General features: G+C 39.7%; 2 protein-coding genes across 2 annotated transcripts; both read right to left on the bottom strand.

Moving 5' to 3' along the window:
- Positions 1-10,903: 10,903 nt before the first annotated feature.
- LOC111880020 (uncharacterized) lies at positions 10,904-11,422 on the bottom strand. Its single transcript, XM_023876436.1, has one exon. The coding sequence runs from the start codon at positions 11,420-11,422 to the stop codon at positions 10,904-10,906; it is 519 nt and encodes a 172-aa protein (XP_023732204.1).
- A 2,047-nt stretch (positions 11,423-13,469) lies between these two features.
- LOC111880021 (uncharacterized) lies at positions 13,470-14,570 on the bottom strand. Its single transcript, XM_023876438.1, has 2 exons — positions 13,758-14,570; positions 13,470-13,709 (listed from the first exon to the last, which is right to left on the bottom strand). The coding sequence occupies exons 1-2, from the start codon at positions 14,568-14,570 to the stop codon at positions 13,470-13,472; spliced, it is 1,053 nt and encodes a 350-aa protein (XP_023732206.1).
- Positions 14,571-16,962: the final 2,392 nt, after the last annotated feature.

The raw sequence follows: 16,962 nt of genomic DNA, 5'->3' as shown, positions 1-16,962 counted from the left end.
GGTACCATGAATTATTCAATACTAGCTTGTGAGATTTGTCTTCATTATACCCTTCGGGGTACTAGTAAATCCTCTCCTGAAGTATAACCAGAGTCTCCTGTAGGGAGAGCGTGGAATTTGTGGATAGATCTATTCGGGACTGACAATCCCACACCTTAACTGCTAGCTACAGTTAGGCGGGCACGCCTGGGGTGACAAATTTCGGATATCGTTCGACACCTGAAGAACGTCAAGGAGGTCACGGGTCAAAATTAGTATGGTTATACGACTCACAATACGTATTAACATAACTTTGTTCACGGATTTATTTATTTCTTTCTTTAATATATAGGTTTATATATTAAAACAACCTACTTTCGTACTGGATGGTATTCCAAGGATCTTAACTTATGGTTTTCTTATCGTACTGGTGATAATCAAGGTTTTTCTTATGGAAATCGACAAACATGTTAGAAAATAGGGGATTTTCTTGGAAACATGCATATGTATTTCATAACTCAGAATTTATGGTTTTCGATATTACTGCATTCTTTATCAAAGGAAAGGAAGTGTTTTCACAAGATTTATTAATCAGATTTTTCCTCACAAAACATGCTTATGAACTCACCAGCTTTATGTTGATATTTTTAAAATTGCTTGTATTCTCAGTTTCACATTAGACAGGTAACCCGCGGTCTTTTGGAGAAGACGGAGCGCACAGATGTCTTGTCTGTCCTTTTGTTTATAAGATGTACATGTATAAAAATTGTATCACTTGGTTTTCAAACAAATGTAAATATTTCTATGTAATGTAATGGTTGTGTTTACTATGCTTACTATGTACATTGGTTGTGATACTACGCATGACGTCCTCCACCCCGAAACGTTTCCGCCTTCGGTTTCGGGGTGTGACAGATTGGTATCAGAGCCCTTGTTTATAGTGAACTAAGTATATCGAACCTTACATGGTGTATAACTATAAACACTAAAGGGGTCGAAGCGCTCTGAACTAAACGTATACTTTAAAAATATAAGTATTTTTACTCCAAGTATACAATAATACCTAAACGCCGGAAACCGTAACCCCGAGTAGAACAAAACATAAGTAATTGGGTGTTGTACACTGTGATCAAATCTGGGCAGTTATGTAGTCGTGTCTAGGGTCAATATAGCCTGATCAACTATATTCATTCGAGACACGGCCAACATGTGCTTGGGAGTGACTGTAGTGTGCAGCAGGTCTAAAACTTACCAAATATCCAAACAATGAGTCATCGTCGCAGCAAAACATAAAATACTATAGGAGTATTTTAGCCAAAGTCGAATACATTGTAGAATTCATTACAAGTGTTGCTACTCATCCTTTCCTTAAGCGATAGTTTACTTGCTTCGATAATCCTTTCTTTTTTTATCGCGTAGTAGAACACTCTATTTGCAATAATGAGATATCTCTTGTTTCATATCTCTTAAGTCTATCTAGAGGACTTACCATCCTCTCTTTCCTAATCATTTTAGATCAAGAGGCCTCCAAGAGAGAGACACAGCTCAAAGAACAACAATCCTCCACCACCACCTCCTCCTTAATTTGATCCTGTTATGTTCCAGGCAGCTGTTACTGCCGCAGTGGCAGCCGCCATGTCTCAAATGAACCCTGGTGGCTTCGGTGGTCCAAGAGGTGGTACTCAATCTCAAAACCAGGAAGGTAGCCAGGGAAACCAGAAGGAGTGTTCATACAAAGATTTCAAGAACGCAAAACCCACATCTTTCAATGGCACTAGAGGTGTTATTGCTCTGACTCGATGGTTCAAGAAAATCGAGTCTATTTTCGAAATTTGTTCCTGTTCGGAAGCTGATAAGGTGAAGTACGCCGCCTGCACTTTCACTGATAAAGCCTTGACTTGGTGGAATGGCCGAGTCAAATCCCTAACCTTACCAATAGCCAATGCTATGGGTTGGGACAGCATGAAGGAGCTTCTGCTTGCCGAGTACTGCCCGGGGGGCGAGATGCAGAAACTAGAGCATGAACTCTGGAATCTAAAGATGAAGGGTTCTGACATCGCCGCTTACACCTCTAGATTTGAAGACTTAGCGCTTCTCTGTCTGGGAATGGTTACCCTGGAAAGTAAAAAGAATGAAAGATTCATCTGGGGGCTGACCCAGCCAACCAAAGGAAATGTTTTGGCTGCGAAGCCAGACACCTTCGACAACACTAAGTGTCTGGCACAAACTCTGATTGATCATGGAGACAATCCCGATGAGGTGGTCACCACTCCTGAACCGGCTAAAGCTAGTGGTGAAAATAGAAAGAAATTCTGGAACTAACGGAAGGGTCAGGGTTCGCAAGGATCCTCCAAGAAACAGCAAACTGTAGCGGTTCACGCTGCTACAACTCCTGCCACTGCTCCTACAACTCAAGCTCCTACCAATGGATACACTGGTACCCTTCCTTGGTGTAGCAAGTGCAGCTACCATCATCGTACTCTCGGGCTATGTCGTGAAAGGCTCTGCAACAACTATGGAAAGAAGGGCCACCTTGCTCGAAATTGTAGATCACCAGCCCAACCAACCAATCAAGCTTCTGGAGCAGGTGTCGGTCAGGCCTGATATGGTTGTGGTGAAGTTGGACGTTTCAAGAGAAACTGCCCCAAGGCAGCAGCAACCAACAACACCGGGAGAGTTCTAACTATGGGCCAGGAGGAGGCAATCGCTGATCCCACCGTTGTCACGGGTACGTTCCTTCTCGATAACTCCTATTAATGCATCCTTTTCGATTTTGGTGCTGAAAGACGTTATGTTAGCCATCCATTCAAATATCTTCTTAAACATAATCCATAACCATTAACCAAAACGTTTACCGTCGAGATGGCTAACGATGAGAAAGAGAACGCTAACGATATATTCATAGGTTGTACCCTTACCCTCAACGATCATTCTTTTCCCATCGACCTAATGCCAGTTTCCATAAAGAGCTTTGATGTTATCATTGGCATGGATTGGTTGAGTCCCAATCATGCTGGTATCCTTTGTTACGAGAAAGCCATCTGTCTCAATCTTCCCTCTAGCCAGACTCTCATGATCTACGACAATAAACTCAGTTCCAACCTTCGCATCATTTCATGCATCAAAGCCCAAAAACTTCTGCGAAAGGAGTGCCATGCATTCCTAGCCCATATAATCAATGAGAAATAGGAAGTTAAGGACCTCGAGAGCATCCCCGAAGTCTGTAACTTTCTTGAAGAGCTCCCGGGAATTCCTCCCGAACGTCAAGTTGATTTTCGCATCGACCTAATTCCCAGAGCAAATCCCGTGGCCAAATCTCCCTATCGCTTAGCTCCAACAAAAATGCAGGAGTTATCCAGCCAGGTCAATGACCTACTCATCAAAGGGTTCATTAGACCGAGTTCCTCACCCTGGGGAGCCCCGGTTTTATTTGTGAAGAAGAAAGATGGATCCTTTCGGATGTGTATAGACTACCGCGAGTTGAACAAATTGATCACCGTCAAAAACCGTTATCCTCTTCCGCGAATAAATGACTTTTTCAATCAACTTCAGGGAGACAATTACTTCTCAATGATAGACCTTAGATCAGGGTACCATCAGCTACGAGTTCACGAGAATGATGTTTCCAAGACAACATTCAGGACTCGATATGGTCACTACGAGTTCGTAATGATGCCCTTCGGTCTAACCAATGCACCGGCAGTTTTCATGGACCTGATGAACCGGGTGTGTCATCCCTTTCTGGACAAGTTCGTCATTGTGTTCATTGACGACATACTTGTCTATTCCAGAAGTGAAGAAGATCACAAAAAACACTTAAGGATAGTGTTGGAAACTCTTAGATCTTAAAAGTTGTACGCAAAATTCTCCAAGTGCGAATTCTGGATTCGGAAGGTAGCTTTCCTTGGTCATGTGGTAAGAGAGGAGGGTATACACGTGGACCCGTCTAAAATCAAGGCGATAGAGAATTGGTCGGCACCGAAGACACCCACAGAAATCCGTCAATTCTTGGGTCTAGCTGACTACTATCACAGATTCATCCAGAATTTATCTAGGATCGCCAAACCCTAACTACTCTGACACAGAAAGGTGTACCCTTTTGTTGGAGTGAAAAGCAAGACACTGCATTCCAAACATTGAAGCGAGCCTTGTGCAGCGCACCTATCCTGTCCCTCCCCGAAGGGACAGATGATTTCGTTGTCTATTGTGATGCATCCAACCAGAGCTTAGGCTGTGTGCTTATGCAGAGAGGAAAGGTTATCGCTTACGCCTCGAGACAGCTGAAGGCACACGAAGTTAACTATACAACTCACGACCTGGAATTAGGAGCAGTGGTCTTCGCACTAAAAATTTGGAGACATTATCTCTACAGAACCAAGTGCACGATCTTCACCGACCATAAAAGCCTGCAACATATCTTCGATCAGAAAGACTTAACAATTAGGAGCAGTGGTCTTCTAGGAACCAACAAACAAAAACAATCCATTTCATTTTAGTTCATACAAACATTTTCATTTAATACTTATGAAACTCACCAGCTTAAATGCTGATCTACTCTTTCAAAACTACTTGTATGTCCCAGGTATTCAGTAATTACAGGTAACAAACAGCTTTTGAAGAAGGGACGTTGCGGCGCCAGTTTAAATTCATATTTTGGCATCATATTGTAATTGGTTTTTGAACATGTACCTTTTAACAATGTAAACTTTCAATTATATATATGATGGTTATATTTCTTTCTTTACTATGTATTCATTTGTTATGGTACTACATGAAGTCATCCGCCCCCGAACGTTTCTGCCGTTCTGGTTTAGGGGTAACAAGTGTGGAAGGTAGTATGGGCATGTACTACTTAAAGCACAGAACCCGTAGTGTATCAAGGAAGTAATGAATCATGAAGATTTGTTGATCCCTTAATGATTTCATAGTGCACGTTGTAGCTTTACTGATGTATTTCGGTTTGTTTTTTAGTATGACTATCACTAGAGATTCTGGATCAAGAGCTGGCAACCCAGATGGGCCAGGATTGATGAACGATGAGATTTGTGAGATGATCACCACCCAGGTGACCATAGCTATTAGGGAGGACATTTTGGAGGTACTTGGGTCTAATAAGACCACCATGATCGAGATATTTGACGAGTGATATGTTGTCGTCAGAGAGGCTGGTGCTACCGTAGCCACTACATTTTTGTTTCTGTGGCGGGACTCCAATGGAGGAGTAAGATGCAATACCAAGACTTCAGCAACATGAAGCCCCTAGAGATCGACGGGGTAAAGGACCTGATCGTGGCCATGAGACGGATATAGAATGTGGAGGGCTGTTTCTTCACATACTCGTGCCTGAAGTACCGGAAGGTCAAGTTCACCTTGAACCTTCTTCGTCTGGGGGTGTCGGAATGGTGGAAGCTGGAGAGGGAGAGGTTGTTTTAGGAGTACCTGTTAGGCGTGCCAAACCCAACAAATAAAGGGGTACGATATACTCCAAAAGAACACTTCTATATTGCAATAAAAGGTAGTACAAAGCAAGTAGCATCGAATCACAGAGATACGGGACAATCAGTATATATATATATATATATATATATATATATATATATATATATATATATATATTTGCACAAGGTACTTTGGTCACCAATAGTAAAGAGGGGGGTTTTGAATGCAAGATCAAAACAAACAATTAAAGACACGAGAATCAGCTAAATGAATGAATTAAATTCATAAATTGTAAGGACTCCAAATCAATGTATGAAAACTTAACAATGTGATTCAAAGATGATTAGATACTTGTTCAATTATATCTAAGTTGGTACTTGAAAGTGTTAAAAGCTCTAACACTTCCCATTCACCATATTAATTAACCAAAACAAGCTCTTTGATTAACCCTAACCTTACTAACCTAATCTAAACAAGCTCTTATAATTAGATTAAAAGATTGCATTAAACTTTTTGTGAATGTTCCCAACAACACCCAATACTCCTCATAAGCTCGAGAGTGTAAGAATGTGTGAATAAGATTTACACAAAATTCATTCAATGGAAATCAGTTGAGTGCTTCTTACTTAGCCCAATTCACAAAACAATTATGGGTTTTGCAATTAGATAGCTTGAATGACCTAACCCTAACTCAAATGGCCAATAAGAATCATAATTAGAATCAAACATTTGATTAAAGGAAAATCAAATTCACTAGATAGAATTAAAGCAAACATCAAGTCATATGATTGAGATCACAACCAAGAAGTCAAAACATTAAGTTGGAGAAACTAGGGTTCTAGCCACACATGGCTAGAACTGGATAATAAGTCAAAACATGGAAATAGTATGCAATTACAACTTAAAAGTAAGAGAAATAATGTTCCCAAATGACAAATGATCAAACCCTTGCAAAGGCCTTCGAAATCCTCTCACCAATAATGCTCTGATATGATGTGTCTCTCTCCAAATGACCCAATTCATGTGATATCAAAAATAGGAAAAACTGTCAAAAGTCGATGTTAGGGCCGAACACGCCTCGCGTCAAGATAGAGTAAATCAAAACGGGTTGTGTTCTGTGTAAAAAGGCACTCAATCCTCGATTCTTCTTCCAAAGTATAATGCTCAAAATTGCTCAGCTGGGCCAACACGGCCCGTGTCAAAATGGGCTAAACTGACACGGGTCGGGTTCAACAAGGTCAACATCTTCTTTTCTGGTTAAAAACGACATGTTCCCACTTTTCAATGTAAATCCAACAACACTCTTGTACTCCTCTACCTCTGAATCCAAAACTAGATTTTTCCAACTTTTATGTTCTTCGCGTGATCATCCTGAAATCTTCACCAATGCTTCCAGACATCTCCCAAAGTGCGTTCTAACCTCCGGTTTACCTAAAAAGAACATCAAAGCGTGAAAATAAGGTTTTTCTAGAGACTACATGAATTGAATGAAATGCAAGAAAAGTGAAGAACAACTATGATACATAGATGTATAAAAGGGACTAAAAGGTTCACAAAATGCACCTAACAAATCTCCCCAAGCTTAGACCTTTCATGTCCTCAAGAATGAACAAGAACTGGACGAACAGGGCCATTTCTCGATAGCAAAAAGAAACATAGAGCAAAAGGGGACAGAAAGATCCTAAACTAAGAATGAATGCATGCAATGAAAATCATGAAAAAGAAACACATGTACAAAAGATACTTAAGAAACAAAATGAACAAAAGAAAAATTTAAGAACACAAGTAATTTATCTATTTTTATAAATATATATATATATATATATATATATATATATATATATATATATATATATATATATATATACGATCAAGTAATCACTAATACCTAGGAGACCATCCTACTACCTTCCACATATTATAGACTACTAAAGTGAGGAAGACCACGAAACAGTGTAATCCAATAATCCAACCATAGTTTTATTTAAACTTTATACCTAAATAAGCTTTATGAGCGAAAATAACATAGTTCGGGATCTCATGTCCTTAAGACTAGATGGTCAAGAATTAGAATTGACACATCCTTAAGAACCTGTTACGGCAAATCTGCTTTTGCTGAAGCAGTGAGCCCACCCGAAGGGTCCCAACTCCTATGCTATCACTTTTTTGAGAGCCACAACTATCATATCACACAGTTCTTCGTTTTCTAGATTTGACTTTGATATGGCTTCTGATTTGATTGAACTTTGATTTGTATCTTCTATTTGAGCTTTGAGTTCTTCAATCAATATTTTTGAATCTCTTAAAATTTCTTCGATTGGGTGCTTGAAATTTTGATTTGGGTACTCGATGTGACAATTGTACCCTTTCTTCCTTCTTTACTGTGTGGATCTGATACTTAAGCTCTTTGTTATCGCGAGTGTAACGTGTGTCAACAAATAGGTCTGTGTTCTGTGGGTCTTGAGTTGTCGATAAAGATTCTTTTTAAACATTCAGAAGCAAATCATCCTAAAGTTATTATTACTGCCCACAATAATGTTTCAGCATGCAAGTTTTTTTCTTATCTAAAGTCAGCGTCTCGAATTACGGTGTTTGGGTCCCCTAGTTATGACAACTGACTTTACACTTCCAGTGACAATTCGGTCGCTTCAGATTTTTTTCATTTTGATTTTTCGTTTTCCCACTTAGTGGAGCTATAGAATGTAAAGAGTGTCTTCATCTCGTATATATAAATATAAATAATTTTTTATTTTTTTATTATTTTTTAAATGCGAGAAAATGGGGGCAAAAACTTTTAAAACTAAATCAAAGAGAAAAATATTTTAAGGTTTTATAGATTTTAATATGCAGAGTGCAATAAAAATAAAAAAATGAAAATAAGAAGGTTAAAATCTTTTTGAGTTTTTTTTTTAAAGGATGAATATGAACATGAAAATGCATGAGGATGAACCTAATGTACAACTCTACCCCTCCCCAAGCTTAAATATAAGCATCGTCACCGATGCTTGGAGAGGCTTGAACAACCTATTGTGGAGGACGAGGATAATAGCTGGAGTTTCGGGTCCAAGCCCAAAAGTCCTCATCATGCTTGTGATGGCGCTCTTGATCCCGAGCATATTGAGTGGTGAAGGATGAAAAACTTTGTGACAGGCTCATGAGGTCTTTATGGTAGGAGTCAAGGTGGTGTGGATCGATTGGAATTGATCCATGTGTTGTTGGTGGTATAGCGGATGTCAAATATCATGGGATGAGCTTGCTCCACCCATGGGAGGAGGATTTTCTGGTGCTTCCTCGCCACCCTCATCATCATCCTCACTTTCTTCACCTTCCTCATCTTCTTCACTAGAAGAGGAGATGGGGAAAAGGTAGGGGTTATTTGCCAGTCGGTGAAGTTGGTAGGACGCTTGAGGGTAAGGATGTTTTGGTTATTGGATGTCATGAGAAGCTTTGGGTCGTGGTTTTTGCCCACGGTCTAATTATGATTTCCGTTCTCCGTCCGAAGCATTCTCATGGACTCGAGTACTACCATGGTGAGGTAGGGCTCATCGGGTACTGGTTGGTGGTTTCTGGGATATGGGGCCCGGACCGGAGCACTTTTGGCAAACAAACTGACAATGCCATCACAATAGATTTTTCCGGATCGTGATGTGCTGAGGTGGGTGAGCTTGTTGCAAAGGAATGAGCCATAGTAAGGAAGGAGGTTATCATCCGGGTGGGCCATAACATAGAGTATTTTTAGTTCAAGAATGCTAATGGTACTTTGCTCTTCTCTAGGGACGTTGAGCAAAGCAATAATCTGATGAGCCACTTTCATCACAGGATAGATGAGATATGAGGCTTTAGCATCACTTGAGACATAGGGATGTTGATGTGTAAGCTGATTCCACCACGTGAGATCATTGTATCTTGGAATCGGTTCATTGGGGCCAAAAGTGTTTTCTGTTGGGGCCCCAACAATAGCATTGATTTGGTTTAGGGACAGGTACAAGGCATAATCATGGTTCATGAGCTGGAAACTTAGGACACCATGGTCCAAATAGACTGAGGACGAGAACTCGGATGTTGGGACTTTATAGTTAAGCTCGTGGACTTGCAACAACCCTTGCCATCTAATGTTTTGGAACAAGTTGTAGACTTGGTTATAGATGTGCAACTCACGGAGAGATGGCACAGCACAAATTTTTGGATAGTATGTATGCGCTGGAGAAAGGCCTCAAGTTTGGCAACTTGAATTGGGCCAAGACAAACCACACCACCATGTACCAGATTGGGTTGAAGTGGAGGCGGTGGTGATGGAGATCTGCGAAGAAGGGTCGACGAATTAGTGTGCCTAGGTCGTTTAGATTGCTCGCCTTCCATGTGTAAAATTTTGGGGGAAAAGTCAACTAGTCAACGAGTCAAAAAGTCAACTGTTGACAGATCCAGTCAACACGAGTTTCGCCACCAAAATTTCGCGAGAAACTCAGTTTTGAATGATTTCCAAGTGATTGTCCAGTCTAAAAAGGCCAAAAATGTATTCAGTTTGACTCTAAAAACAGAAAATCCACAATTTGAAGATTTGGAAAGAATGTACTGAATCGTTGGTGGAAATGCATTTTTATTGGTGAGAAGTTCATCTTCAACCTCCCCAAGCTTGCCTACATGAATATTCAAGCACAAGAACACCAAAATCATTAGTAATTTTTGGACCTAGGGTTTGTGAAAACCCCCAAATCTACCATGAAAGTGCAAGAAAATGGTGTGTGGGATGTTGGAGATGAAGTGTAGAAGATGAAAATCAAACCTTTTTGAAGATTTAAGCCAAAATTGGTGAAGAATCAAAGGATTTTCAAGAAAAGTCGGACCTTGGGGTTTCTTGCGAGAGAGAAACTGTTTTGGAAAGGGATTATCTGTAAATGAGATGAAATCCCGATTTTAAAATTGTGAATCTGTTGATGCAGATGCACAGACTCGGCCTGTGTCTTTTTGAACTAAAACAACACGCCCCGTGTATGTTTAAAATTTACCGAGAATAGCTGAACACGGTCCGTGTTAAAATGAAATAAAATGACACGGGTCGTTTTCACGAGGATTTTCAATGAAAATTTTAACAAAAATTCAAGCACAACCCGTGTTCAATTCCACGCCAAAATAAACACGACCCGTGTACACCTCTGCTTGCCTATCCACGTTTTTGAACCAAAAAATCCCAATTTGTCCAAAACAAATGGTTTTACATCCCGAGATTCATTTGGTGATTTGAAAACATGCTATAACACATTTGGAACATTAAAAACCCAAAATTTCAAAGAAACAGAAATGTTATGAAGCAAAAGACAAAAATACCCCTAGGTTGCCTCCCGGTTAGCCACCCTTGTTTTAAGTCGTTGGCTCGACTTGGCCCCTAAATCTGCTTCAGTCTTGGTATGTGGGCTTGTCAACCACTTCTATCTCATCATTGTTCACCTCGAATCCCTCGTAAAACGGTTCAATCTATGACGATTGACTATGAATATTTTTCGGTTTGTTGGCTTGTGATTTCCACCGCACAACGGTCAAAGACTTTTGTGGCTACAAAATTACCAACCCATCTTGATCTTAACTTTTCTGATATCAAATTGAACCTCAAGTGGTAAAGAAGCACTTTTTGACCCTTTGTAAAAGTCTTCCGGGAGATCATTTTGTCATGATACGCCTTTGTCTTCTCTTTGTAAATCATTTCACTCTTATACACATCATTTATAATCTCCTCTAACTCTTGAATGTCCAACTTCCTTTTGTTTCCCACTTCATCTTCATTCAAGTTTAATTTCTTCACCACCCAAAAGGCTTTGTGTTCAAGCTTAACCGGAAGGCAACACGGTTTCCCAAACACTATCTGGTATGGGGACATACCAATGGGAGTCTTGTAAGCGGTCCGGTATGCCCATAAGGCATCATCCAACCTTACACTCCAGTCCTTGCGGTTTGGATTGACTGTTTTCTCCAAGTTTGATTTGCCTATTAGAAACCCCTGCTTGACCATTTTTCTGGGGGTGATAAGCTGTTAAGACTTTATGAGTCACCCCATACATTTTAAAGACGACTTTAAGCATCCGGTTGCAAAAACGAATCCCATGTTCGCTTATGAGAGCTTTTGGAGTGCCAAACCGAGAGAAAAATTGTGTTTTAAGGAAATCCATAACAACTCTGGAATCATTAGTACGGGTGGCCTTAGCCTCCACCTATTTGGACACATAGTCCACCACCAACAAAATATATGTACAACCAAAGGAGGGCGGAAATGGTCCCATAAAGTTAATACCCCACACATCGAATATCTCACATACTAAGATGGGGGTAAGGGGCATTTGATTCCTAGAGCTTAAGGACCCAGATTTTTGGCACTTATCACAATGTGCACATAACACATAAGAATCATGAAAAATAGTAGGCCAATAGAATCCACTATATAAGACTTTTCTAGCTATCCTTTGGGATACGAAGTGACCACCACAAGCATCTGAATGATAAAACTTCAGTATTGATTATACCTCATTTTGCTCAACACACCTTCAGGTCATTTTTTCCGCGCAATACTTCTAAAGGTATGGCTCATCCCACACATCCCTCTTTGCTTCCTTCTTGATTTTGTCCTTTTGCCAATGGGTTGATTCCAGAGGAAACTGATTCGTGACCAAGTAATTTACAATATACACATGCCATGGAGCTTCATTGGTAGCAAATAAATGCTCATCCAAAAATGTATCACAGATTGGTATGGTGTCTTTGGGTGGTACGATTCGACTTAAATGATCCGCGACCGAATTCTCTTTCCTGCTTTTATCCTTGATTTATGTATTTAACACTTGCAGAAGCAACATCCATTGTATTAATCTCAGCTTCGAATCTTTCTTGAGCAGTAAGTGTTTTATAGTTGTATGGTCCAAATAGATAATCACTTTGGTCCCGAGGAGGTACTGTCGCAATTGCTCTAATGCAAAGACATTGCCCAACAACTCATTTTCTGTTGTGGTGTAGTTGGTTTGTGCATTATCCAAATTCTTGAATGCATAATAAATGACATGATGATCTAATTCCACCTTTTGTCCCAACATTGCCCCAATCACAGTGTTGTTCGCATCACACATGATCTCAAATGGGAGATCCCAATTAAGTGGTTGGATGATTGGAACGGAGGTGAGTAAGTCCTTCAATCGATCAAAAGCGTCCTTGCATGGCTGAGTAAACTCAAATTCAGCATCCTTTTGGACTAGTTGACACATCGGCACCGTAATCTTCGAGAAATCTTTGATGAACCGCCGATAGAAACCTGCATGACCAAGAAACGAACGAACTTCGCGAACATTTGTCGGGTAAGGAAGACTCTTGATAATATTTATCTTGGCTTTGTCAACTTCAAAGCCTTTTGGGACACAATATGACCTAAAATCAATCCTTTGTCCACCATGAAATGGCATTTTTTCATAGCTAAGCACAAGATTTGTGTTAATGCACCTTTGTAGAATTTTTGTTAAATTGCTCAAACATTCATCAAAGGAGTTTCATAAACAATGAAATCGTCCATGAAAACTTCAATGATGTTTTCAACATATTTAGAAAAAATACTCACCATGCATCTCTGAAATGTTGCAGGTGCGTTGCACAGACCAAAAGGCATATGCCTATAACCAAATGTGCTAAAGGGGAAAGTGAAGGTGGTTTTCTCTTGATCTTCCGAGGCTACCAGAATTTGATGAAAGCTTGAGAAACCATCTAAACAACAGTAGTGAGATTTACCAGCTAATCTCTCTAACATTTGGTCAATAAATGGCAGGGGGATGTTATTTTCTTGTTGAGGCATTCAACTTCCTATAGTCAATACTAACTCTCCACCCATTTTGCACACAGGTTGGCACCAATTCTCCCTCTGGATTCTTGAAAATTGTGACCCCGACCTTTTTCAAGACCACCTGAACGGGGCTCACCCATTTGCTATCAGAGATGGGGTAAATCAAACCTACATCCAAGAGCTTCATGATTTCTTTCTTTACTACCTCCATCATGGGGGGATTTAATCTTCTTTGTGCCTCTCAGGTTGGTTTGAAGTCTTCCTCCATGAGAATCTTAAGCATGCATAAAGAGGGACTCAAACCCTTTATGTCAGCAATCGTCCACCCAATAGCTTTCCTATACTCTTTTGGCAAAGTCACCAACTTATCTTCTTCTTCAATGGACAACTTGTTGGAGATAATGATAGGCAAAGTCTTCTCTTCTCCAAGATATGCATACTTCAAATGATTGGGAAGAGTCTTCAATTCTAGCTTGGGTGCCTACACAATAGAAGGAATAACTTTTGTGTTAGAAATGGGTAATTTCACCTTGGTATTATCATACCTCATTTTCCTCCTCTCTTCCATGAACTCTACAATTTCCAGAAACTCCTCATCAAGCTTGAAATTTGTTGCAATCACTTTGACTAAATTGTTATCAAAATTCATGCTCAAAACTAACTCCAACGAATCATGGTTAGTCAACTCAAAACACTTTTTAGTCAAAGGTTGGATCATATCAACAAAATTAATACAATGAATATTACTTGGGTACCGTATTGGTTCATAGATATTGAAGTTGATGACCTCCCTATCAAACTCCATGGATAATGTACCATTGTAGACATTGATTTTTGTTTTTGCTATTTTTAAAAATGGTTTACCTAAAAGTATGGAACTCGAGGTTTGATCATCATCTCCCATATCAAGCACATAAAAATTGGCAGGAAATACAAGTTCATTGACATACACTACTACGTCCTCCAATACACCTTTTGGGTGTATTAAAGACCGATCAACAAGTTGAATTATGACTTCGGTTTTTGTTAAAGGTCCAACTTCCATTGTTTTATAGCTTGAATAAGGTAAAACATTAATTGATGCTCCAAGATCAAGCATGGCACGTGGCACAAAAAGGTTACCCATTTTACAAGGAACCGTGAATACACCTGGATCCTTGCATTTCTTTGGTAGTAGTTTTTGTAACACGGCGGACACGTTTTCCCCTACTTTCACCATTTGATTTCCTTTGAGATTTTTCTTAGATGTGAAAAGTTCCTTAAGGAACTTAGCATATCTAGGAATTTGTGTAATGACATCTAAAAGAGGGATGTTGATTTCAACCTTCTGGAACATTGACATAATCTCGTCATCTTCTCGTTCTCTTTTCGTGCTTGTTAACCTTTAAGGAAATGGTGTCGGAGTTACTTTCCCTTCAGTATCGATTGGCTTCTTTGACTTTGAATTATCATTCTTTTCCTCTTCTCTAACAGCTTCTTCTACCTCAATCTCCATTTCTTCCTCTTCATCATTCGACTTTCTTGGTCCATCATATCTTTTCCCACCTCTTAAGGTAATGGCACATGCATTGTGTTTCAGGTTCTTCTCGGTTTGGGATGGTAGCTTGCCTTGTGATTCCATTATACTCACGGATTGAACAAGTTGTGACACTTGTTGCTCTAAGCTTTTAATGCTAGCATTAATTTCTTGTTGGAAGCTTTGAGTGCTAGTGGCAAGGATTTTGACCATATCCCCCAATGACATGCTTGATGAACCCGCTTGTGTAGGTGGTTGTTGTGGTGGCCTTGGCTGAAAATTTTGAGGTTGAAAAGGAGGCCTTTGTTGATTTTGAGGAAATGGTGGTCTTTGTTGATAACTCACGTGTTGATTTCCACCCCAACATCGATTGTTTTTCCATCTTTGGTCACCCCGTGGCTGCTCATATCCTCTTTGATTTGACCCGGAATACCCTCCCAAGGCATTTGCTTCTTCATAATCCTCCTCTTGAAGTTAAGGGCACATATCGGTTGGGTGCCCTGCTTGAGTACAAATACTGCAAGGGCGGGGTGTGGGTTGCACACCTTTATCTTTAGCTAGCATCATTACCACTTTTGTAAACTCGGACAATTGAGCTTCAATTTGAGGTGCTTGGACTTCTTTTACACCTCGAGGTGCATCCGTGTACCATTCTTCATCATGACTTGAATGCTTAGAATCTTCAGCCATGTTCATGATTAAATTACGGAGTTCAGTTTGTGGCTGTTGGGTAGGTGATGCAAAGAGGTTGTTGAGTAACCTCTTTCCTCGCCTATTGGCAAAGATTTTGTTCAGGTGGTGGGTTTGGAGGTGGATTCCCTCCATGGTTATCTCCTATTGTGTAAGTAGGGATTGAAGTTTCTATGGGTGTGGAGTTTGGGATATTATGAGTAGGTGAAGAGGGGGATTTTGAATGCAATGATTAAAACAAACAATTAAAGATACAAGAATCAACTAAATGAATGAATTAAATTCATAAATTGTAAGGACTTCAACTCAATGTGTGACAACTTAGCAATCTGATTCAAATATGATTAGATACTTCCTCAATTCTATCTAAGTTGGTACTTGAAAGTGTTAACAAGCTCCAACAGTTCCCATTCACCACATTAATTAACCAAAACAAGCTCTTTGATTAACCCTAACCTTACTAACCTAATCTAAACAAGCTCTTATAATTAGATTAAAAGATTGCATTAAACTTTTTGTGAATGTTCCCAACAACACCCAATACTCCTCATAAGCTCGGGAGTGTAAGAATGTGTGAATAAGATTTACACAAAATTCATTCAATGGAAATCAGTTAAGTGCGTCTTACTTAGCCCAATTCACAAAACGATTATGGGTTTTGCAATTAGATAACTTGAATGACCTAACCCTAATTCAAATGGCCAATAAGAATCACAATTAGAATCAAACATTTGATTAAAGCAAAATTAAATTCACTAGATAGAATTAAAAGCAAACATTAAGTCATATGATTGAGATCACAACAAAGAATTTAAAACATGAAGGTGGAGCCAATAAATTGTAATTGCATACTATTTCCATCTTTTGACTTGTAATCCTGTTCTAGCCATGTGTGGCTAAGAAATAATGTTTCCAAATAACCAATGATCAAACCCTTGCAAAAGCCTTCGAAATCCTCTCACCAATAGTGCTCTGATATGATGCGTGTCTCTCCAAATGACCCAATTCCCATGATATGAAAAATAGGAAAAACTGTCAAAAGTCGGTTTTAGGGCCGAACACGCCCCGTTTCAAGATAGAGTAATTCAACACGGGTTGCGTTCTGTCTAAAATGACACTCAATCCTCGATTCTTTTTCCAAAGTACAATGCTCAAAATTGCTCAGTTGGGCCAACACGACCTGTGTCAAAATGGGCTAAACTGACACGGGTCATGTTCAGCAAGGTCAACATCTTCTTTTATGGTCAAACACGACCCGTGCCCACTTTTTAGTTTAAATCCAACACGACCCATGTACTCCTCTGCCTCCGAATCCAAACTTGATTTTTCCAACTTTTCCGTTCTTCGCCCGATCATCTCGAAATCTTCACAAATGCTTCCTGGTACCTCCCAAAGCGCATTCTAACCTCTGGTTTACTTGAAAAGAATATGAAAGCATGCAAATAAGGTTGTTCTAAAGACTAACATGAATTGGATGAAATGCAAGAAAAATGAACGATTGTGCTAAATAGATGCATAAAAGGGACTA

The sequence above is a fragment of the Lactuca sativa genome, chromosome 4, assembly GCF_002870075.4.
Source record: "Lactuca sativa cultivar Salinas chromosome 4, Lsat_Salinas_v11, whole genome shotgun sequence".
NCBI classification, from domain to species: Eukaryota; Viridiplantae; Streptophyta; class Magnoliopsida; order Asterales; family Asteraceae; genus Lactuca; species Lactuca sativa.
The sequence above is the reverse complement of the archived record's forward strand: the minus strand, read 5'-3'. Positions and strand labels throughout refer to the sequence as shown.

Excerpts from the sequence above, each read along its gene's own strand:
- LOC111880021 (XM_023876438.1), bottom strand. The coding sequence starts at position 14,570 with ATGTCAATGTTCCAGAAGGTTGAAATCAACATCCCTCTTTTAGATGTC. Across the intron at positions 13,710-13,757 it reads TGAGGTATGATAATACCAAG|GCACCCAAGCTAGAATTGAA; the intron begins GTGAAATTACCC and ends TCTATTGTGTAG.
- LOC111880020 (XM_023876436.1), bottom strand. The coding sequence starts at position 11,422 with ATGGTCAAGCAGGGGTTTCTAATAGGCAAATCAAACTTGGAGAAAACA.